Genomic DNA, 25,180 nt, shown 5'->3' with positions numbered 1-25,180 from the left:
GATGATGTTGTTGTTGTTGTTGTTGTTGATGATGATGCTGTTGTTGATGATGATGATGATGTTGTTGTTGTAACTGCTGTTGGTGGTGCTGCTGCTGCTTGATATCATTGTGATAGACAGGCATGCGGTTCATGGCGGCCATGTTGGGTGGGGGGGGTGGCCCACAGGGGCTGCGGCGTTGTCTGCGGGGCCCATGACGCAGTTGTGGGGGGGCAGGCCGGGACCGTTGGGGCCACTGCTGTGCATGGACACCCTGGAGCTGGCGTTGATGAGCAGGTTCCGGCTGATGGGGCTGGGGTTGGCGATCTGCCCCTCGCACATGGACGTGGCACTGGCCCCCCTGGGCCCGCGCCTGGCAGAACTGGTTGATCTGGTGCACGATGGTGCTCAGGTCAGCCTGCCGGCCCTGGTGCAGGCCGGCCGCCATGGATAGAGGAATGGTTGAGGTAGAGACGGTCACGTTGGGGGGGCGCGTCGCCATCCGGCAGCTTCCTGCCCCCCTGCAGGCCTGGAGGGGGCTGCGGATGGTGCTGCTGCTGGAGCTGGAGGGCGGGGGGCTGGGGGTGGGCCAGGGCAGGGGCGGTGGGCGGACATAGTCTGGGGTCGGGTGTGCTGGGATAAGGGGGGTGGGTGTCTGAGGCCCTGGCCTTGCGCTTGGCCCTGAAGAGTTTGTAGAGTCTGGGGGTGGGGGGGCAGGCTCTGCGGGGGCCGGGGGCCGCCCGGGGGGTGGTGGAGGGTTAAAGTGCTGGCCGAGGAGGTTGCGTAGGGTCCCGCGGGGGGGTTCATGATCACCTCGGAGTGCAGGCGGACCCGGCTGCCGTCAAAGTCCTTGAGGATGCCCTTGACGAGGGGCGCCTTGACGACGGCCAGGAGGCCGGCCTTGACGCTGGCCTGAGAGGGGGGGTAGGGGCTGTAGCGCTGGCCTGAGGTATCCAGCCCGTTGACCGTGCGCCGCACGTGGTTCCTCTGGGGGACCTTGACGCTGTTGGGGAAGATCTTGATGGTCAGGGGGCTGTTGGCGACCTTCTTAGCATAGGCATCCAATTCTGCAGGGGTCGGATACTGAGCGGATCTCATCCTCTGTGTAGTGTCCCCTGGGGAGACAGACGGACAGACAGAGGCAAGCGAAGGATGGGGGGGGGGGGGGGCAGGGAAGAGGGGGAGGACAGGAGGGAGAGATGAGACAATGAGAAAGAGAAAAGCAAAACGAAAGAGAAAACGTGTTAAAGTTTTGTTCCGCTTTCCCTCGAATTGTTCTGCTTTCCTCCCCCCCCCCATCCCTAATTGAACCTCGTTTGACAGGAACCTGACTCTCACCACCCCCCCCCCCCCCCCCCCCCCCCCAGTGCTTCACCCACACGGGAGATGAACGTAGCCGCGCTCACGCCTCAAAGAGGACGGAGGCGGGTTCGATCTCTGCCGGGAGCGCCGCGGGCCACGCGCCGCATTCCAATCTGCATTCCCCACGGCTGAGCCAGAGGCTCGGGGGCCCCGAAACAAGGAAAACAGCGAGGGTCGCTGTCGCGGGGGATGAGAGGCGCTGGGCCGTGCTCGAATGCTGCCACATCACAGGCCGGACAAAGAGGAAGGAGAGAGGCATTTCTTGTCTCCTGGGGGAGGGGGGGGGGGGGGGGGGGCAAACAGGCAAGTTTCTCTTCTCGGTGTGGGAGTTGAGAGAGCAGAGCTCCGTGACAGGCGTCACCTCACAGAGCAGCCTCCCCCTGATCTGGGGCATGCGGCCCAGCCCGGCCCGGCCCAGCCCGGCCCAGCCCGGCCCAGCCCCCTGATGGAGACACATCTGCCACAGCTGCTAAACACCTTGGCTATGTTTAACACTGCCTGGGTGACAATGTCTCTGTGTGTGAGACAGAACGTGCGCCAGCCTATTGAACAAAGATTTGGTGTTGTGTGTGACGTACCCACTCCCAGGTGTTGGTTGTACCTTGTGTGTGTGTGTGACATACATCCACTGTCGGTACCACAGTGTTGCCGTTGTTCTGCATCCGTCATCTGGGTTGAGACGCGCAGTGCTCAGACTCCCAAGTGAGAGCCAGTGATGAGACACGAGGGGATGGTACATATAGCAGCTCTGATCTGAGAACAGCAGCCCAGCAGGCTCTCCCCCCCAGGCAGGGCCCGGGGGCCCCCCCCCCCACACCCCCGGCCACGAGTCTGCCAGACCTACATACACAAACACCAAGACTGAACCCACAGACAGCCACAAGACAGGATCCAACCCTGTCGTTGGGATATGAAGTTAAGTTAGCATGCCCTTCCGTCTGTTTGCTTTTCCTGCATCCAATAAAGGAAAAACGACAACCTCATGTTTTCATAAAAATCTTTATTTGATTTGGGGGACGCTGAGGGACTGTTGCTGTCGCTGTCTTTTATTAGGTGAGAACCTGAAATGTCAAGCCGGGTCTTTCTAGACTTGTTAAAACATTTGTAAAATGGGTTAGTGGCGGTGGCTGTGAACCAGTTTTGTCCTGCAAGTCTCTCCTCATTCAGCAGACAGACTGGCTGTCGGTTGAGGCTGGGGCTGGGGTTGAGGCTGGGGTTGAGGCTGGGGTTGGGGCTGAGGCTGGAGTTGAGGCTGGGATTGGGGCTGAGGCTGGGGTTGAGGCTGGGGTTGAGGCTGAGGCCAGGTTTGGGCTGGGAGGATTTGACACGGTGGCACCAGGAGTCACGCCATGTGGCTGATTAATCCGCTGTCTTATTTGTGGGCAGGAAACAATGGGTGACAATGAGGGGGCTGGGTGGTGTGTGTGTGGGGGGGGGGGGGGGGGGGGAGACAGACAGACAGACAGAGCGGGGGCGGCTGTCCTGTCTTCGCAGCTCCACTCTGCTGCTGGCAGCCTCATTAATGCAGGGGTCTGGTCCAGGGAGTTTGAGCTTGACACACTCCATCACTGCCCGCTCCCGTCCTCTCCCCGGCTGAGCGGCTGGGCGGCCAGAACACGGCCAGACGGACGGACGGCAGCCCTGCGGAGGACGTCACCTCGGCTGCTCCCGTGACAGCCAAGACTAATGACCTCCGTCACTTGCCTGTCTCTCCTCCAATCACAGGGAGGCCGAACAAATAAAACGCCACACTTTCATTACCTACGCTCCCGAGTGTGTGTGTGTGTGTGTGTGTGTACTGTATGTGTGGGTTTAGAGGACATTGGGGTTGGCATGCAGCCTTCCTTGTAGTTGGCCAAGGCTCTTTTACAGTACACCGGTAAGAGGGTGTAGCAAGACAAGGTCAATCCTAATTACAAGATATTCGAATCAACGGAGAGAATGTTAAGTTTTGTTAAGTTAATCCTGCCGTCTGCAGCAAGCCTTCAAGGCAAATTCCCACTAAACAGACACAAAACTAGTGAACGAGTTCAGACTTCCAAAATAAGGAGATTGTTGAAGTTGACTTTAAACTAAGGAGAATGTGCATACACAACATTATTGTTGCATGGATCTGGCAATCCATAAATGACCAGCTGCAGCTGAAATAGGCAAAGGACCAACAACAATGCCTGAGGCGGAGCGGCGAATCAAAAGCTGCGGGGCGGCGCCTGGGCGTGGTCTACCGCGGGCCGACGCCGCGGCGACAGGGTGTGTTCTTCAGCGACAGCTTCACCGACCACAGCAAAGTCCAGACAGGACTGCTGCACACGGTGCCTGACGTCCTCCATTTTTGATCTAAACGGTGGCCTAGTGGGTCCAGGGACCTGGACAGGGAGCCCTGAGGATGAGGGAGGGAGGGAGGGGGGTTCACCAGGGAGGTGCTGGTCCTCCAGATGAACGGATCACCAGGGCAGGGTCGGACCAGGCTGGCCCTTGCTTTAATGACCCAGCCGGGAGTCGCGAGAGAGATGCCCAGTGCTCCAGCACGACTACAAAAGTTCAGGCGGGCGCCTTATCATATTCCAACCACAGTTTGGAACTGAACGAGACTCAAACAGCAGGAGCTCACGCTGCTGTTAATGACAATTTTTGCACAAGAGCAGGAAATTGGATCAGAGAATACAGTGTCATACAGCAATGACAATTAAGTCCTCTCCCCCTCTCTCTCTCCCCCCCTCTCTCTCTCCCCCCCCTCTCTCTCTCTCCCCCTCTCTCTCCCCCCTCTCTCTCCCCCCTCTCTCTCCCCCCCTCTCTCTCCCCCCTCTCTCTCTCTCTCTCTCTCACACTCTCACTCTCACGAAGAGGGCCGGAAACAATCGTCGGGGCTTATTAAGCCGGCAAAGGAAAATGTTCCTCGAGGGCTTTCAGACGCTGGCAGGACCGACAGCGGCAGAGTTTGGAGGACACGGCGCCGAGTAGCGACGCTCCTCTTCTTGTTTGCTTGCGCACTTGACACGCTCCTTCGACCGCCCCGTACCCTACGCAGGCGTGGCCCGTTACAAACATCTCTCTCCAGTGACAAGTCAAGAAGCACCCAAGGGCCTCTGCGAGCTTGTCGTTCTGAGCGAGCGAGCGCACGGACACGCACTTTTTCCAAAAAACGCGCGCACGCACATTCGGGGGAAACCCCCCGGGGGGCGGCAGCGAAAGAGGCAATACGGCTGCAATGAGGAGAAGGAAAAACTGCCAAGCAAGTGAGACTGAGTCTGACAAGGCACAGGCCAGCACATGAGGCTAGTGGCGTTGGCGGGGGGAACACAAATTGGAGCTCGTGACGGCATCCGCCCTCTAACCAGTCTCAGTGGGAATAAGTCAACCGTCATTTCATGTGACTGCTAGTCTCAAACACCGATGTCTCCCCCCCACCTTATAAGATAACCACTTCTTTGACAGAGTCAAGCTGTCAAATGAGCTCGGAGGCCTAGCGAGAGATGAAGCCCCCCGGGGCCGTCGAGTGCTCGGCGCGTACGGACAGCTGGGAGGCTGACGAGCGCACGTCACCAGAGGGGGGGCCTCGCCGGTCCAATCCCAGCCTCGACCAGACAGGGCTGCAGCTGAGCACGAGAAGCCTTGTGGGACACGCGGCCCGGAGCCTACACACACACACACACCAACAGCTCAGCACTGCACACGTCCTGGGAGATGCTCCGCAGGGGCCTCGTGGCAGGAGCCAGAGGAGGAGACAAGAGGACTCAATGTTTTTCTGTCGTTTCAGTTTTTTTTTTTTTTTTTTTTTTTTTTTTTAAACCACCCCGCCCGGCCCAGGGGGGCCGTTTGACGAAGCAATCAACCCCATGATGTGATAACACCGGGGCCCTGGGTGCTCAGCATCCTCCCTTATCAATACTGAGAGGATGAAAGGAGCAGTAAAAAGAGAGAAGCGAAAAAGAAGAAAGAAAACGGCTGAGTGGAAGAAAAAAAAAAAGGACAAGCAGAAACTCGTGGGGGGGGGGGGGGGACACACCCCGTGGAGCGACGAGCAGCCTGCTCAATCAGACAAAACCGATAACACGCCATCTGACCGGACAGCCTGTCACAGGTCCACAGCCCCCTCCTGCCCCCCCTCCTCCCCCCCCCCACCCCTCCCACCCCCCGCTGTGACGTGTGCCGGAGGGCAGGGGACCCGGAGGAGCCCCCGGTCACCGGCCTGCAACATGGCCGCCGCGGCTGGCACTTAGCGGGCTCCCCCGCGCCTGCTGTACTCCCGGGGCGACGCTGATTACAGTGATTCTGAAATTACGGTCTTGATGAGCCACGCCGACAGAGAGCGAGAGAGAGCGAGCGAGCGAGCGAGCGAGAGAGAGAGCGCGCCAGGAGGAAAGAAAGCAGAAAAAAAGGGAAAAAGGGAGACGGTCTTGTAACAAAGAAATGGAGCAGAACCGTATCAAAAGCGGAGCTGAGATTCCTCCACTGAAGAAGAACCTTCTCTAGAACCCTTCTGGCCTTCAAGGAAGGTGAAGGTGGGGGGGGGGGGAATAACAGCTGGACCAGGGCTGGGCCTTGGCTCTGGATAAACAACACGCGCGTGTCATCTAGGAGGAGCAGAATCAACCAGAGAGGACTTTGACTCGTCCTTCTGGGCCCAACCAGATGGGGATACACATGTATGATTCATGAGATGCCCATACGGCGCCTCGCGCTTTCCAGATCCACTGACCAATCAGCGAGTGCCATGCCCCTACCTGTTATTACAGCGAGCCCGTCGCAGAGGAACATCTGACACGGCGGTTCTAATAACCGCCTCTCCCCCACGGCGAGGTCTCTCATCGTCTTTTCCTTCAAGAGGGATCTACGGGGCAGGGGAGGGGGTGAATGGATCCCAATCCTCGACTGTAAATTCAGGAGGGTTCACTTCAACTGAGAGGGAGCTGTTGTATGCCAGCAGAACATTCCCTTCCATGAGACTCTCTCCTGGTTTCTAGCACAGAGCTGTTACTCATAAAAGGGACTGGGGTTGTTTATCTGATGTGGGCTGAGAGGGATTCTAGCAGCCTGGTGTGTGTGTGTGTGTGTGTTGCGTGATGGTGTGTGTGTGTGTGTGTGCGCGCGCTGGATGATCGCGTGTCACTTACATTTCTGAAGTCCAGTGTTCATCTGCGTGTGGGGGAGAAGCTGGAGGGAGAGGTCACCTGGCCGCGGCAGACAGGCCAGCATTTCACACCGACACTAATGCAACATGGGACAGTCGCTCCTCCTCACACTGCAACAAGGAGAGAGAGAGAGAGAGAGATAGAGAAGAAGAAAAAATAGAGAGAGGGAGGAAAGAGAGGGACAGAGAGACGGAGGAGAGAGAGAATGAGAGAGGAGGAAAGAGAGAGATGGAGGAAAGAGAGAGAGAGAGACAGAGAGAGAGAGAGGTTAGAAGTCAGACATGACCGCAGGGCCACACATGCTACATGGAGATACAGAGCGGTGGCCAGAGCAGGCTAACACTTCTCTCCCCGTCCTCCCTCGAGGCTTCAGAGGAGGGGTGGGACATCACCTTTCAATTACAAACCAATTCTCACCTGGAGCGCCAGGTAAGGTGACATTTTATGCGACTAACAAGTTCAATTAAACATCAAACAGCCGAGGTAAAAAAAAAAAAAATACCGGAAAAAGAATTGCAGACCTAGCCAGAGGACCTGGCAGCTTTTAAATAACTCTCCCCCCACCCTCACCCTAACACCCATACAGTCTGGGAGGCCTTACTGCCTGTGTAAGGCCTTGGCAGGGGACCTGAATGACACCAGCTCAGTGAGAACACACTGGAGAGAGCAGTAGATGCATGGTAGTACCCTCCCAGATCGATACCAGGGCCTCACGCTACACACGCACCTGCCCTTAAAAAAAAAAACATAGTGCCTGTGTCGTAAGTGGCTGCCACTTTGAGCACTAACGTGCCGTAATAGCGAGCAACAGTGTTAGACCTCGGCTCTGCTTCACTTGCTACTGTATTCAAAACGGCACAGATGCTTTGCTTAATCAGCACGGAGGGGGGGGGGGGGTGGGGGGAACAGCCAGGGAGCAAAGGAAGCCTAAGGAGCGCGTGCTCCTCTCTTCCCTCTGCGTCCGTTGCCGCGGCGGAGGAGAGCGGCGCGGACAAAACGGCACGTACGGAAGAAGATGAGGGGAAAAAAAGGGGTAAAAAAAGGCAATTACCCACAAACAACCTTGGCGCGGCCGTCTGCCACTGGGTGGCGGCTTAAAAGCATCTGTCCCCCGTCGGGGGGGGGGGAGTGGGGGACGGGGGTGGAGGGAGATGCCGGGAGATGAACTCACTTTAAAAACAGGAGCACAAAAAGGTCAGGAGGACGGCTCATTTAAATCCTCCGAGCGAGGGGAGGGGAGAAATAAAAAATAAATAACACAGCGTGCGTTAATGAAGCTGGCAGTTCCAGATACCTGAGAGCAGCGCACCCTGGGGGCCCAGGGGCTAGGGCTGGGGGGGATCTGGGGCTGGATGGAGGGAGGGAGGAGAGGTGTGTGGGTGGGTGGCAGAGGTGCAGTCTGAAGACAGATCTGAGGGTGTTTTTTCTGCTGGTGTTTCTGGCTGGTGAGGGCTTGCTGCGTCACTTCTCTCTGACACCCCCATCAGCCCCTCTCACTCTCTCTCTCTCATCCCCCCCCAACCTCTCCTCTCCTCCTTGCTTGCTGGTTTACAGCCTGGACTGCCATATGGCAGCCTTCCCTGCCCTCAATTCAGCGTGTCACCATCCGTTACCTTTAATTGGCCTGATATGGTATTCTTCCCACCCGACCCTGGAAGGATTTCAGATAGGTAGAGCATTGACGTTCCCCTGCCATAGCTCCGGCGCTTTCTATCATTTAACCGAGCGCTGGCACTTTTGCCAAGGATAGCGAGGATGTTTTCAAACTCCGATACAGTAAGTGCCGGTGCAGAGGTGTTCCGAGAGGCATAAACGAACGATCGCCAAAATCTATTCCCTACAAATGAACTACACCGGCACACTACTGTACACAACACACACACACACCCTACACAACCCCCTTCCTCCCCCCACCGAGCCCCTGAATGTCAGAAAACTGCGGAAAGCCCTGACAAAAGGTCAGCCCATGTTAATGCCCCAGCTGACACTCTGCTTTCCAGCGTGCAGCGAGGAGACGAGGGGAGGCAGGCAGACAGGCCTGACGTCTGTGGTGCTGCCAACAGCACCACACCCCCCCTACACCCCCCCCCCCCCCGTCCCCGTCCCCGAATCCCCCGCCCTCCGCCACCCCTCGCAACTTCAAATATAACACCAGGCTCTTTCAACAAATGCACAGAGGTTCACACGCACACACTCTCTCTCTCTCTCTCTCTCTCTCACACACACACACACACACTCTCTCTCTCTCTCTTTCACACACACACTCTCTCTCTCTCTCACACACTCTCTCACACACACAGACACGTCAGACAGACAGGCTCCTGACAGACAGTGTGTCTCTTGTGCAACCAGTGATGAAGCTCCGGAAGGTCAGAGCCCCTCTCTCTCTCTCTCCCCCCAGCACTAGCAGGCACTGCTGGGATGGCCCTCCACTCCTACAGGGTCTTAATTGCCCCCTGATGGCCACCCCCGGAGGATTCCACTGCTCTGACTGGCTGGCTGTCTGACCCAGACAGACAAGTCTCTCAAGCCGGATCCGCTGGCTGGTTTGGTCTGGGGAGGAGAGCTGGACGGTGGGTTGTCCTCCGTGAATGCCGACACCACTGGCGGATCTTTTGGAGCCTCGGCTCTGGTCAGCTGGACTGGACAGTGAAGGCTTGCAAACCATGACTCGGTATTCTCCAATCTGTCATCTCGAATCCAGCGAATCAGCGGGAACTGTCTGTTTTCAGCCGGATGGAGGACGGGGTGCAGGCAATGCCGCGACTTGGGACACGGATGCGCCCGGCTCGTGTCATGTGTCAAATGGCTCCCTTAAAAGCTGACCTATATTCCCCCCCCCCCCCCCCCCCCCCACACCAAAAAAACATGATTTTGTGTGTAGAGCAACAACAACAAAAAAAAAGGTGAGAAGTGGCCGAGAAGCCTTGTTTTGGTTGCTTGTTGTGGGCATTAGCAGCGAGGCTGGTCGTTAGCAGGCCGTCCCCAATTATTGGCAAAAGCAATTAAAAGAGCCGTGCCTCCAATCCGACGGCCTCCATTGTTTGTGCTAATGGATCGGGCAGAGGAGAGAGAGAGAGAGAGAGCAGGAGCTGCTGCTGTTGCTTAATTGCATGTTTACCCCCAGGTTATGAGTCCGTAATAGAGCCGAGGAAATCTCGAGAAATTCAATGTAACACAGACACAGAATGAAATTACTTTTTTTTTTTTCTTCTTTCTTTTTCGGTGCCAGCGCGGCCTTCTGAACGGGAGGCAGGAAAAAGGAAAAGAATGGCGCTTTGGCCCCTTGAATTCGGAGGCGTAGCGTTCTCCAAATGAGAACGGCCCCGGCTCTCTCTCTCTCTCTCTCTCTCTCGGACATACTCAGCCATGGCTGTTCACATCAGTGTAGCCTTCATTAGCCCGTCAGCAATGGCAGGCTGTACAAACAGCAGAGGCCGAAAAAGGATTTGCTGAAACAGGGCTGTTGCTAGCAGAAGGCCCACAGGCATGTAGCCTGACTGACTGGCTGGCTGGCTGGCTGGCTGACTGCTATCAATGAATCACAGCTCTTCTTCTCTCACACAAGACTTCAGATTCTGAGGTGTTTAGCACTCCTGGCATTTTTTGTCTTTTTCCAGCAGAGAGACTCCAGAGAGTGTGTGTGTATGTGTGTGTGTGTGTGTGTGTGTGTGTGTGTGTGTGCGTGCGTGCGTGCGCGTGTGATAAAGTTACAGAAAGAGCGATTACAGGCAGAGACAACAAGACAGGAACGAAACAGAGGGGAAGAAACAAGGAGGCAGAATCGGAGGGGCGCAAACACCGTTTCTAAAAAGTGTCAGCAATTAAACTGTCAGAAAGGGAAATTGCTTTGGTGGCGTTGAGCCGACACCCCACAGGAAACACAAAACACTCGGTTCAGGGTGCGAAACAACAGAATAAAGTAACAGAAACACAAAGAAAGAGATTGCGACTTGGTCTAATTAAAAGGTGAGGTGACGGCGACGTCTTAAAAATAGTCCTGGAGGCGAACGGCGAGATCATCTCAGATATTGTTTGGCGATGAGAGCGGCTCGTGAGGGTCGGATGCCACGACACTGGAGAGGAGCCAAAACATGTGAGGCGTCCCGATCAGGGCGTCGGCCCTCATTCCTGCTGCCTCTGTGGTCTGCTGTGATATGGGATATGATATGGCTGGGAGGATCTGGCTACATTTACATTTAGTCATTTAGCAGACGCTCTTATCCAGAGCGACTTACAGTAAGTACAGGGACATTCCCCCCCCCCCCGAGGCAAGTAGGGTGAAGTGCCTTGCCCAAACGACACATCGTCATTTCGCACAGCCGGGAATCGAACCAGCGACCTTCTGATTAATAGCCCGATTCCCTAACCGCTCAGCCATCTGACCCATCTAGGCTAGGAGATCTGGAAACCTGGAGGCTAGGAGATCTGGAGGCTAAGATATCTGGCCATTCCTTCTCACTCTGGCTAGGGAATTACATTGAGGAGATAAGCGCCGGGCGGGGGAGGAGGGGGAGGAGGGTGGGTGGGTTTGATGTCCAGCGTTTTGTCCAGGCGCGCGCACTAGAGCCCGCCGGCGAGGCGAGGGGGCCAGCGGGCGGAGAGAGAGAGCAGAGTTGAACACACACTGACAGGAATACCAATTTCGAGGGCCAAGCTTGTGTCGTTTGACGGACATGTTTACTTCTCGTAAAAAAAGAAAACGAAAAAGGGCTGCGTGGCTAGCTTGCCAACACCGAGGGGTCCGGCGCGAAGGGTGCCGGCCTAGTTATTTATCTGTTTATTCCACATATCTGCCGAGGCGCATCTTCCTGTCGAGGCTGGACACGCCTCAGTGAGGACAAACCCAAAACCCACCTCGGTTTGTGGCAGTCCAGAACCTGAGGAAAATCTCCTATCTGCCTGGCTGTAAAATAGCCAGAACCCCCCCACCACAATCTGGGCACTCCCCCAAAAGCCGGGGGCTTTGACACGCCATTCTAAAAGCTTGCGTTTGATTTAGGCGCGCGCTTAACTACGACCCGGCCCCTAAATCTGATTAAACACTCCCAACCTTTCAAATTAATCTTTTTTTTTTTTTTTTTTTGCTTTCTTTCTGAGACCCACCCCATGGCAAGGCTGCGGGGCGAGCCCATTACTCTCCCCGCTCTGTAATTAGGAGAGTGCCACTTGGCAGTTGAAGGTGAAGAGCACTGCAACTGTTCAAACACAGATTGGCGAACTGTGTGCGATAGGTGCCAATGTGGGTGGTGGGAGGTAAACACACACCTCAACGCCCACCCAGCAACACACACACACACACACACACACACACACACCCCAACCACCAACACACACCTATGCCCACCCACCAACACACACACACACACAAACACACAAGAGAGGCTCTCTTGCTTTTACTGCTCGGTGCCAGATCAAATGTTACCTCCACGTTCTCCCCCGTATCAAAAGAAGAGGCAACAATGTGGCAGGTCACATGCCGTCACGTGGGGGCGGGGCCAAACCGGGTGGGGGGGGGGGTTGTGGCGGCTCCGACCGAGCCGCGAACAGAGGTGGCGTCCTCGCCGTGGCAGATAAGACGGAGAGGACATCTGCGGAGCGCTGACGCGCCACGGACCAGCCGTACCCACGCGGAGATGGGCGGAGGGGGAAAGGGAGAGACGAAGACCAAAGGCAGAGACTAAAAAAGGAGTTCATCAGAGACAGAGGGAGGGAAAGAGAGAGATGGAGAGAGTCAACTAGAGAGAGAGACAGACAGGGAGAGAGAGACAGTTGAGAAGGGACGAAGGAGTTAATGTATATGTGGGCTGTAAATCAGCAGGAAGAGGTGTGCCCCCCCCCCTCCTCCCCCCCTCTCCCCACCTCACCTCCCCTGAAGGGACACTAGAGTTTCAGAAGCGCTAATATTTCACATAGCTGTGGCACAGAGGCCTGCCAGAGCGGGGGGGGGAGCCGAGCAGAACCCCCATCGTAGACACCTAGGCCAAGAATTACAGCTTTGTCAGGGTGCATTCCACCCACACAGTAATCGCCAGAAATGCGTGTTTGCGTGTAACCGAGCACACATATTGACCGTCCCCTGTCCACTCTCGACGGGTATTAGAGAAGGGGAGAGGCCTTAACGCAATTACTCGAGCGGCAACTAGGGGGAATTTCTGCTCCGTCGTCCGGTATACACGCAACCGATTCACACGCAATAAATGGTCTTAAGCGTGGGATTATCTACCACATTACGCGTGTCGGCCATCTCTGGTTTTGCTGGGGGAAGCCGGACCTTTCCCCGGCCCGGTAATGCCCGGCTAGCATTGTTCCAGCTGGCGGTGAGTAGAGAAGTGAAGATGGAGTAGGCTGATTTCATTTGTGAGCAGGTGCATCCATTTTGTGCGCTTTCCCCCCCCCCACATCCCCCCCACATCCCCCCCCCTCGCCTCTTTTCAGTCAAGCGCTTATCAGAAATTGGACACCCCGGTGACAAATTGAGCTCGCGATTAAAGGGAGAAAGAGGAAAAGCTTTTAAAGTGCTGCTGATTTCGGATCCAAGGCTGTCCTCGCTGAGGAGTTGTGTGTGCGCGCGCGTGTGCGTACACGTGATATAGAGCTGACACCACTGCCCCCCCCCCCCCTTCTCATTCTCTGTCTCCAGGTGTTCCCACGACTCGCCTTTCTGCCCAGAGCGCTCGGCAAACAGATCCGAATCAATGCAGCTGTTCGTCTCTCTCGGAGGCCAAACGCACACGCACGCACGCACACGCACGTGTAATTCCCCCCTCAGAGTTACGCGCTACGTGCAGTGTGCGATGTCCGCATGTGTGCGCGAGCACGTGCCCGCTTCTCCCCTCCCGACTCCTCCATGCCCCACCCGGGCCGGCGTTGACCCAGGTCACCACAGCCGGCCCTGGTCTGCTAAGAGAGAGGGGAGGTGGGGGTGGGGGTGGTGAGCTCCACGCTGTGTCAGCCCGGCTGATTTAGGAGGAGGGTCACAGCAGCTCCCGAACGCCGGGCTGTGGGGGCACTGCGGCCCTTAAATCATCCTAAAAGGGCTCAACACACACACACACACAACAGCTCCCACTGTTACACCAAGATTTATCTACCGCCGGCCATTAGACTAGCCAGCATCTCTCACCCTCACACCCACACACCCACACTGTCCAAATGTGAGAGGGGCCTGCCGGAAAACGAAAACGGCTAGCCAAAAACCATGTGGCGTAAGCCAGCTAGCGACGGCGACGCTAGCGTTTTTTGAAGGCCACGAGATTAATGTTTTTGGAGCCGGGATGCCAGTTCGGAGCAGCCAGCCAGGTTCGGGGGGGGATGAATACAAGCCACCACAATTACACCCTCTGTCCATGTAGAGCAGGGAAGGTCAGCCACGCCAATGCAGCGCTGACATTCAACCTGGCCTCCGCAGAGGACCCCCCCCCTCCCCCCACCACCACCATCAACACAGGGCCCCGGAATAAAGGAGGCCTTTCTCTCCGGGGCGAGCGAGGAGGGTGGGTAAAAAGGTGTGTCGCCGGGGGCTGACAGAGAGAGAGCGAAACGAGGACGTTCGTCCTCCCGGCCTCGCAGAGCCCCCCCCCCCCCCCGACCCCCCGACCCCCGGCAGGCGCCAGTGACCACCACCAGCACCTCTCCCCCCCCCCCCCCCCGTCTGAGGGGAGCCAGGCAGGCAAACACAGGGCCGGTCGTGGCAAACATCTCACCCCGGTGTGTGCATGGGAACACCTGACCCTCTCAGGAACCCTCTCCCAGGATGCCAGCGCACCACCCCCCCCCCCCCCCCCCCCCCACACACACACACACACACGGCACAGTAGGGCTGTCTGTCCGCCCCGCTCCGACACAGCTCCGCTCGGCACCGCCTGCAGCACAGATGTGACTGCGACAACAACAAAAAATGTTGCTCGCACATTTTTGGACCCCGACGTGTTTCACACAGCTATTGATTTTCCGAGGTATGGATTCAAAACATAAGCGAGATGCAAAACAACTTGCGTGGACAGACAGACATAGGTAGGTGGACGCACGCACACACACACACACACACACACAGTCCCTCGCACACACATCCAGCTTGGGGGCAAGCTGTCCAATGATGAAAGACTGATGAAGCGTGCTCAAAAGGTCTATGCAATGGAACTCTACATTAATGCACCCAGCAGCAAAATCCTTCCCATCGACCCCCACCCCCACCCCCCAAGTACAAGGGCATCAATCAGGCCCAGATCGTCGACACCCTACATCCATGGGGGAAGAAGGGGGACTTGGTAGCGGCTGATGAATGGTCTTCTCTGATCCAGATCCAGGGCCTAGCCTTACACCGCCTCTCCCTAGGATACGTGACCTTTCAGGAGAGTCCTGAGCTATGCATCGTCACCCCCCCCCCGCAGGTAAAAGGGCACCTGGCTCAGAAGCTGGAACAATACGCTATGCAAACTCATCAACAACAAGCCTGGTTGCTGGTGCTGGTGCTTAGGCCAGTTGACTGCGGTCCCATCAGCAGATCAGGCGCCACGGCGAGGGCCCCCGCCGGACGAGGGGCGAGGGCCCCCGCCGGACGAGGGGCGAGGGCCCCCGCCGGACGAGGGGCGAGGGCCCCCGCCGGACGAGGGGCGAGGGCCCCCGCCGGACGAGGGGCGAGGGCCCCCGCCGGACGAGGCCCCCTCCCGGACGAGGGGCGAGGGCCCCCGCCGGACGAGGGGCGAGGGCCCCCGCCGGACGAGGGGCGAGGGCCCCCGCCGGACGAGGCCCCCTCCCGGACGATCCCCATCCTCCCCGCTCCCTTCAGCTGCCGCACTGGGTGAGACCTTCAGGGGGGCTGCCAGCCCTGCTAATTGGGGTCTCTAAAGAGCAGACCTTTCGGCCCCACACGTTGCACTGGAGGGGGGAGGGTGGAGTGTAGAAGGGTGTTGAGTGTAGAGTAGGTAAATTAATCCCTAGAGGGCTGGGTACACTAGTCGGCCGATTCGGTCACATGGGAGAGAGCAGAGGGAGTGATATAGGTCATCTAGAGGAGCTCTAAGCCTGGCTGCTACATACAGGCCTTGGCAACCACCACCCAAGAGGCCCGCTGATGAAAGATACTAGTGTTTCTACTCAGCAGCACCACCCCCCATCCCCCCCCCCCCCAAACGGTGACGAGAAGCCAGGACGCAACTTGGATAACGGGGTCAGAAGCAAACAAAAAAAAAGTGGCCAGGCAACATGGCCCGTGTTTTAACGGCACCTACCAGCCATTTTCGAGACAAAAGCAGCCTTCATGTTGTCGTCGGAACGTAGAAAGACGTATCGACATTCGATAAAGCCTAAAACTGGAGTCGTTTGTTTGCCGAGACGGGACCTCCCCCCCCCCACCCCACCTCCCATTGAACCGTTCCAACACCCGGGGCATCAAGATGATGAATGAGATCTCATTCAGGGGGCAGAGGAGGCCTTTTCAGAAGGGGGTCCTGCAATTAATTTGCTAATCCGTCAATCTAATTGAGTCGAACCTCACAAAAGCGAGATAAGAATCGAGGGGTTGGCATTCAGAGCCAATGGGCCGTGTTTCTCAGGGTGGGTGTGCTTCTCTTGAGAACCGGGGAGGCCGTGGCCCTTTGCCCTGAGAGCCTGGACCAGGCCGAGTTGAACAGGTTCAGGCCAAGGACCTGCTTCACACAGGCAACACTAATCCCTTTAAACCCACAGAATTCTAACTACATTTCAACTGATTAACCCAGACCTCTAATTCCGCATATATTAGCTCAATGAACTCGCTCACACACCGTGTGAGTGCGTGTACGTGGCGCACCGCACACACACGCGCGAGACAGCAGACTGTAAAACGACTCAGTCGGGGGTAGCAAGCTCTTTGCTGCAACTCTCTAAAATACACAAACTCGAGTTCTTCCAAAGCAGCTGTTGCCAGCAATCAAAGGTCAGATCATTCCTGCCTCCAGACCCTTTCGATGGAGAGTCGGCCGTGCCTCGGTGCGTTAGCATACCACAGAGGTATGCTGGTGCTTGTCTGCTTCACAGGGCCATGGGTTTTAAGACACTCTTCCCTGAGTAGGGAGGAGGAAGAGAGGGGGGGGGGGGGGATTTTGCCAGAAAGATTAACCCAGCTTCCTTTTATAGCCCCTGACAAGAGGTTAAATCACACATTACAGCGCCTCGACTGCCTCGCGGTAATTAGATCAGGAATATTACCCTCTTTTTTCCCCCCCTTCTTCTCTCCCCCCCCCCCCCACCCCCATAGCTCAGCACTGGATCAAAGCTTAATGATGGTGTCTGTCAGGGGCGTTCTGGGCCCGGCAGTCTCCCTGTACGACCGGGCCTGTCAGGGCCGCTTCTTCCGGAACACAGAGATGCACTGACACCAGAGAGAGAGAGAGAGAGAGAGCGCGAGAGAGAGAGAGAGAGAGAGAGAGAGAGGGAGAGAGAGAGAGGGAGAGAGAGAGGGAGAGAGAGACTCAGGACATGAGAGGGCATCGCCACTCACCACAAAGGGCCCGTCCTCAGACAAAAGCGTTCAAACCAAGACGTAGCATTCGGACCCAAAAGCGATCCATCAACTTCAAGCACCGTTTTAAACCCCGGCGCAAGACTTCCAGGACTACACGAGATCAAAACGAAAACGTCATATCTCCCCTCCCCCCCCCCCCCCACCACCACCACCTTGCCCTCCCTCCCTCCCCCTGAATCGTAGCTTCTCCTCTGGGGTGAAGGGGGGGCCCGGGCTGCACGTGCCTAACCCGCCCCACCCGCCCCGTCGGCACCGGGAAGAAGACCCAGCGTGAGCGAGGCCACGACGTCCCCCCAGCACGGCCGGGTTCCTCCCCTCCCCCCTCCAGATGGCCCCTGGGTTCGCGTCCCTGCCCCCCGGGCCCGTGCCCAACCCAGGAGGAGCACCTGGCGGGGTTGGGCCGGCTACTTCCTATTCATCACAGCGAGCCGACACGTGGGCCCGCCGGCCGGCCGTGCAACCAGACCCTGGGATCTCAAGACGAGGGAAGACTAATGACACACGGGAGCTCGGGCTACATAAGCACTTTCCAGCGTCGCCTTTGAATTCCGAGGGCCCCCCGCCTCCCCCCCCCCCCATCCATCGCATCACATCCTGCCGTGGATGCTGGAGTGCTTTACTTCTGTACCGGGGCCATTTTCTAAAGTGAGTAATACAAAAAAGGTTGTGCACTAGCCCTGATAGAAGTTGACATTTCCCACCAACACCCCCCCCCCCCCCGTAATTCAATGCTTCCTTTGTTAACGGACTCCTTTTATGTGAGTACATGTAGGCTACGGGCAAACTATTCTCTCTCTCTGTGTGTGTGCGTGTGTGACAGACACGCGCACGCGCTCACACACTGCGTAGGCGGACGTAATGGACAATTTCATAATGTGCTCCGGCGCTCGATACGCGCAGACAGAGGGGAGGGGAGGGAGGGGGGGATGGCAAAAGATACGCCAATCACCGACTGCTGAAAGATGTTCGACGAAAAAAAGGGGCCCAAACCAACAACAAAAAACAGCGGCTTCTCTTGCCCGCGGAGTATAGCATGTCTCTCTTCAACTGAGGGGCTTCCAGCCCCTGACACAAAGGAGGTCACTGACAAGAGACCCCCCCCCCCTCCGCAAGAGCCCTGACCCCACCTTAACCCTGTACAGGTGGCCCAACACTAACACAGGAAGCTAAAGCACTATTGAAAAGGATGTGAGCCCATTCGTCAACGATCACGCACAAAAGGACAGCGCTCTCCACTTGACGAGGCCTGGGCGTCGAAAAAAGAAACGCGTTGCCCAGAAGCACGCTGTGCTGACAGACTAAATGGCTCAATGCGTTCTCATGTGCGGGGACGCTATTAGTTTAGCTGAAACCCTTCGGCTTTAACACAAACTAATCCGACGTGGACCGATCCCACTTCCAAACTCCTCAGACGCCTGGGCGATTTTCTTCTTTACGTGATATGGTAAGCTGACAACGTCCACAGCGGTGAACTCTGAACCGGTGTTTACAACCGACATCTCCCCACAGACAGGCGGGACACATTCCAGGAAATGCAGCCCAGCTGGAGAGCAACAAGCTACATGGGAGAGAGGAGACGTAAACAACATGAGCCGGGCTGAGCCCAGGCTCATGTTTGGCCCCTTTGTTGACTGCTTCTCCCGGAGCAGCTCACCTCGGTGCCTCCACGACGCGGCCGGCATTTCACAGAGCGGCTAGGACCGACTCTACGGGAGAGTTCGGTCTCTGTTGTACCGATACAAGCTCTGTGCGCGGAGTGCATCTTTAGGAGGGTGGTCGAATGCCTAGTGACAGCTCTGACCCTCGCTGTGAAGTCTAATGGCTTCGTTTCCATGTGTGCTTAGATGCCGGAAACTTCCTTGACGTTATCAGCAAAGAAACAGCCGCGTTTCTTTCAGCCGGAGTCAAACAGCCATCGAATGACATGCTATATAGTAGCCTCTCAAAAAAGGTCACAGTTTACCCTGTTCTTTCAGCTCATTTTCACAACAGGAAGAGTGTCATCTGGTCACTTCTTCTGGCTCGGAGATACCATTCAGTATCGTCAACAATGGGGCCCTAACAGGACCATGGGGTTAGGCTGCACAAAGGCCTCCATTCTGAGTGATTCAATCGCCTGGACCCACAGGCGTCGCGCATTCAAGAAAAACATACCGGGGCCTTCTTAAGAGTTGCTGCCTACGATCCACTAAATGGTCACAGCAAAGTGCCACAGCGCTGACCACAGCTCACCTCTGTGGGCCCAACCTTTTCCAACCTCGCTCCCCGCTTCCTCCCCCAGGCCAGCCACTCACCACTCTGGGCATGCAGCTGAACCTCTGACTGCTCAATCAGGCCCATGGAAACACTAGCTCCCTGTCGGCTCAGATAACCACTTTATCACTTGAGAGAACACGACAGCATGATACACTAAGCTCTTTCATACTTTTATTATGTCCAGGGCTAAGATTACAAAGGGCAAAAAAACAGCCACGCTTATTTTTTTCTCTCCCGGTGAAAGACTTTCCGCGGCCCTTATCTCGCGGAAAAGTTCAAGACACAAAAACAACAGCCTCAAAAAATCCACAACAGAATTCCAGTCGCTAAAGTCGGGCTAAGTCTGGTCATTGGAGGTAGGCCATGAAGCCCTGCCCATAAAATGTTGACCAGTGGAAAAGGGTAGCCCAACTGAGATATGGCATACCATACCCAAGAAGACAGAAGAAAAAAACATACCACACTGTCCAGGGATTGGGATTTGTGACCAAGAAAGCACGAGCAGGTGAAATTCAACTAAAGCACCTTTCGACCCGCCGTTCGGGTCGGTGTCACATTTCCGTGACTCGGTCTCCACAGAATCACCTGCTGGTGTCCCCAGGTCCGCAGGCTTGTCAGAACACCACACGCTCTGAGACTCTCCCTGACACGTCGAGGTACGCGTCACGTCAAGATGGGCGCGTCAGTCTCAAACGGAAGGGCCTCACCTTTTACCGAGTTAAAAAGGGAGCAGAAAATAGCCCGGAACATTCTACCTCTCCTGACGCTTACTCTCTTCTCAGCCCCTTGATCTGACGTGGAATGCAGCGCTGCCAGCTCGCTCTCCTTCTGTCCCCCATCACATGATCTCCAAAGCTTTCATGTACCTGTCATCCTCCCTGACCCGGAAGTACAGATCAGGCTCAGAGCCACTTTGATGGCACCGTTGCCAGATTCTGTACTTCTGGCACAGATGTAGGAAAAAACCATGTCACCCCAAAAAAACAAAAATACAAGCGCAGAGCTGCTAATGGCATGTTGCAGGATTACAGCGAATGATATGCGACTCGCCTGGCAACCGCTCATTACGAGGGCCTGGTGAGGGGAGGGAGGGTCATAGGCCGGTCAGTGATCAGATTCATGGCAGCCTTATCTGGTGTCATAAACAGATAAGAGTATCCGCCTGCCTCACTCGTCCACGGTTCCTGTGAGGCAGAGGTGCATAAACAAGCCCCATGTCCCCAATGCCTCTGCATGCTGCAACCCACATCAGACACACACCGGCAGCCATCTTGTCCTGGGCCTAGACCTCTCTGCTGTTACTGTTGTTGTTGTTGTTGTTGAACAAATAGGTAGGAGGCCTTGAAGTGGGTGTAGATCCAGCCATGATTGCTCTCAAACTGAAGACAAAACAACTTTATAAAAGCCCTGTGGTGGCGCTGGGGGTGGTTGTATCATTTGAACACTTCCCAGCGGGATGCCAACAGTTCTGTGTGGAATGGGACAGATTATCCAGCTGGATAGGGGGGCAGCGGTTTACCGGATTTGACCTCCTGAGTAACATGTAATCTCATGCAAAAATGTGACTTTCATTCGTTTTTGAGGTCGTTTTTTGTTTTGTTTTACCCACAAACCAAGTGAGATAATTCAAATCAGGCGCTTCCCTTGTTGCCCAGTTGGACAACTTGACACCAACCATGTGAACTCAACCAAACACTGTGTATGTAGCCTTACGCCACACAACCATGGCCCTTGCCAGTCACCCCTCCAGCCCGAGAGAGCCTTCCAGTAACCAGACCAGCACCTGATCTGGGTGGGTTGAAAAATAATAATAATAAAAAAAAACATACACATTCTAGCCCCAACCCCTGTTGCTAAGCCCTTCAATGTGACTCACGACACAGTCCAGTCACAAACGACACCAGACACCTGCACCCTGGAAAAACAAGACTTTCCACGACTGGGGGAGTCGCTCTGCGGTCTGACAGCCAGTCTCTTAAGAGTCTGGACACTCAAGTGTGGTGGCTGGCTGTGTGGGAGAGTGGTTTGACAGCTGCACTTGTGGCTGGAGGTCTGAAAGGTGAAGCAAGATGGACAGACTGTAACCTCGTGGATCTAGCAAGCTTGTTACCTCCTGCTGTAAAAACGCAGAGGCAGGGGGGGGGCTCGTTTAGCAAATGGACGATATTCCAAACATGCTAGTCATGTCAAACCAGCAGGGTGACGTGCAGAAAGTCACAAAACCCAAATGCAGGAGATGAAACTTCAACAAGGATATGAGAGGATTTCTGAACTGCTCTAGGTAGTTTAATCGTTTCCCATTTACAATTCAAGCGATGGCTCTAAAACGCCACATCAAATGACTGACTTAGATTAAAAAACAAAACTGAGAGCCAGCAAAGTGGCTCATTTGTGCAGAGAAAATTATCGCATCATAAAATAAAATGCGGGTTTGCCAGACTACTTCACAGTAAACACACTGGATCATAATTGCTACTAATCAATGTATTTTAATGAGCTTCCAGTGAATCAATTCCCAACAACAGCTGAAACATCAGAAAAAGCGACTCAAGTTCTCTCTGTTCCTTCTCTGTACCTTGTGGTCTGTTATTCATAGCTTCGCTCAGGAGTCTCCAAGAAATAAGGTACTGCTTTGATGCGGCCTAATGCCGTTTTATTGCTGCTGTCTTCAGAATGTATTGAATCTCAATACTCTGACCTCACAGACCATGTATTTTAACAAACTCTGTGTCTACCATGTCGGCACTCATGTTACCTCCACAGAGGCAATCATCTTCATTCTCAAGCCACATACACAGCAACATACAATCAAGTCCCGGGATATCCGACATTGGGCTGGCAATCTAAATGTGACAATCTGTCAAATTAGGCCGAACATTTTCCAAAAGCACTTTAAAATATGTGTAGGCGTTATGCTTTGTTGGGGTATACTATTTTTGGTATGGCCATATTCACAATATTATATGGTTGGGCCTAATGATTTCATGACACTGTCCACAACGTGCCTTTTGGGTGAAAACGATTCTGCCCACAAAGGCACGAACCCTTTAATATCTTGCTGTGCCTAAAGTGGTTTGCCAAAACATTAATGACAAACATACTGTCCAATCTATTTGCCCTCAGCAGGTCATACTTTCCAGTGGCAGGTCAATTAAACATGAGCATTAGAGAATAACAGTTCTTAGCCTGCATGGCTTGCAACAGAGGGCTAATTATCACATGCATTTAGGTTGCCATGCACAGTGGTGCTTTGCACACTTGAGAACAGTGCCTTCTCAGTGAGAGCATAATCCGCCCTCTCCATAATGAATGCATTGTCACACTGCTTTTAGAAGGACCAAATAGGACACAAAAACGTATTCATCATGTAGGTTAGGCTAATGGAAACTGATGATAATATCAGCTTCTTGTGATGTTACAAAGACAATACTAACCCCTTCTGTTCAGACTGAGCTAGGGTATTTTTGATTGCTTATATTTTAATTGCCATTTATATGTGGGAGTAGTCCACTATGCATTAAAAAGCGAGAACTGCCTGGCATTCATTCATAATCACTAATCAGGTAATGGCTCTTATTGTGATGGGAAACGTAGCACCAAGACACCAAAATGATCCTTAAGACTATTCGATAATTGCACTGAGTCAAGCAGCCTGCGTTTCTCGGGAAACAAGGGTCTGAAATTTAATTATCCACCCTTTGGAAAATGTAGGGCACGAAAGCAACTGCGCAACGATGTAAAACTGCACTCTCGGGCGAAGTAATGTCAAGCTCTCTTTTTTAACTGAGTAAGCATTTAGCTAGATATCAGACAGCAGAACGATTAGATATCCAGTTGTAAATTAAATAACTGTTCTCCGGGTTGGCAAAAGAAATAATAAACACTCCCAAGACTTAACCAGGACCTAATATAGTTGTACAGTACATAGAGAGGCAAGTTACCGTAAATGTTCAGTTATCATATGGGATTAATATTTGGGCATTGATTCGCTCCGAAAAATCGCATCACTACCTCTGTTAAAGCAATACCAAAAAATTAAGTCGGGTTGAACAAGACATGACGATACATCCGCACAATAAACATTGACAAGAGTAACGTACACAGGAAAATAATAATACTGTTATCATAAGTAGGCTAACACTGACCATTTGATTAGAACAACCGCAGGCTCGGATAGATTTTCCGTAAAACGTAGCAATCACAAATCCCATTTGCTAGAGGCACATGTTAAAGATTCCCAGGATTGCAGCAGGAAGAAACCCAAATGCCTAGCTGACCCAGACCTGAGGTGGCACAGACATCTCCCTCTGTGTCTGAGCTACAGTACCAACTCTACCTATATCCATGAAAATGAACGCTTTTTTTCTTCAGACCAACCCGGAAGTCAAATTTTGGTTGTTCCCTATTGGATCTAGGTCGAATCAGGAAGACTGCCAGACAGCATGTTTTCCCAATCGAATAGGTCTATTAGCTCTCAAGTAAAAAATAAATAAAAAACTAACCAATGATTCCGTGCTCGAAGTCTCATGGCTGGATGAGCATGACGTCGACTTTGTCTTACCAATCTAGTGCGTTCTTCTTGTAAAGGGCAACATTCGAGATACTGGACTAACTTAATATACCATTTAAAATCTTACACGTTTCAATCAAATACAAAACAGGGTTTAGATACAAGATAGCTATTCTTGGAAATGAGTACAAACTATCAGAAATCTGACAAGAATCTATAAAGACAAAGTTTTTAAACTTGGAGATGAAGATCCATGGGTATGGTAAACGACCAGATGATTCGGTCCCAATCACACCTTTCTTTAGCACATGGGCAACTGGTTAGTGGTCTAAGCAGAACAACCACGTGGCACAGCTTCAGAACAACAAATTCCAATTGGACAACACACTAGTGTCAGACTGTCAAAATGTGGACGTATGTCAGTCATGTCATTCTCTACCGAAGTTACAATACCACAGGATATGCATTAGATTCAGTTTTAAGACTATGCACAGAACTTGATATCTTGTTGGGGTTGTTTATGCACTCCAACCTTAGTCTCCCCAGCCTAATTGATGGCATTAGCTACATCAATTTATATTCATGTATATGCACTGAGAAGCTGAAATATTACACCACTGGGCAGCCAGCAACGGCTCACTGTACACGCAACAGCATCCTTGCAATATACCATGATTGTTACTTACTGATAACCTATTTGCTTACTGACAGTCTATACCAAACCACATCCTTGACATCAACTTGCTCATTCGAGCAACAATGTTTTCTTTACAGGTTACAATCCAGTCAAACATAGCAAGTTCGGTATCTGGATAGTAGCTGACTAGCTAATAACAGATCTGACTGATGAGATATACAGATTGAGAGGCAGCTACAGCTAGCTAGCTAACGTATATGATGCCTCCTTTGTTGCCGTCTCTGCCTGTGCCAACATTTATTACAGATAAAAGGTTTCCAACAAAAGGTATTGAAATCTCGGAGGAGTTAGAAATACTTACTCTCCATTTACCTCTGTCAAAGGCATTCTTTAGAACATCGTCATGGTTTGGCTTAAATGCAAAGACAGATTTCTTTTTGCTGTTGTTGCCCTGCGTTGCCGAATCACTGCTGCTGTCTGCGGCAGCAACTTCCGGCGCATGCGCACAGACTGGGTGCGTTCCAGATGCCTTCATTGATTCCTTTTGTCCAATCAAAGAGACAAGTTCTAATTTCTTTTGTCACAGTCCTGTGATGTATTTCGTTAGGTAATATTAAGGAGTAGCGTCACACATATGTGATTCTGAACATTCCAACCGACTATTTTCCGATAGACAAAAACTATATGACAAACGCTATAATATGGCTTCAAAATTTACAATTAGGAGGCTAACAAGTAAAACTAGCAGGTAGTAGCATTGCTACGAGTATTATGCTAGGTTGCTAGGTAACGGAAGA

The 25,180-nt window shown here is 53.7% G+C and overlaps 1 protein-coding gene across 1 annotated transcript; it reads right to left on the bottom strand.

Annotated features, from left to right (window-relative positions):
- Positions 1-4: 4 nt before the first annotated feature.
- On the bottom strand, positions 5-24,891 carry fam222ba (family with sequence similarity 222 member Ba; the record flags this gene model as incomplete). The annotated part of the gene is given in 7 exon segments (XM_062486258.1): positions 5-145; positions 148-339; positions 341-469; positions 471-581; positions 583-1,094; positions 6,456-6,583; positions 24,745-24,891. Coding segments are annotated over 6 exon segments (1,167 nt in total), but the record flags the coding sequence as incomplete, so codon positions are not given.
- Between the last annotated feature and the right edge of the window lie 289 nt (positions 24,892-25,180).

Source organism: Osmerus eperlanus, chromosome 19 (genome assembly GCF_963692335.1).
Source record: "Osmerus eperlanus chromosome 19, fOsmEpe2.1, whole genome shotgun sequence".
NCBI classification, from domain to species: Eukaryota; Metazoa; Chordata; class Actinopteri; order Osmeriformes; family Osmeridae; genus Osmerus; species Osmerus eperlanus.
The sequence above is the reverse complement of the archived record's forward strand: the minus strand, read 5'-3'. Positions and strand labels throughout refer to the sequence as shown.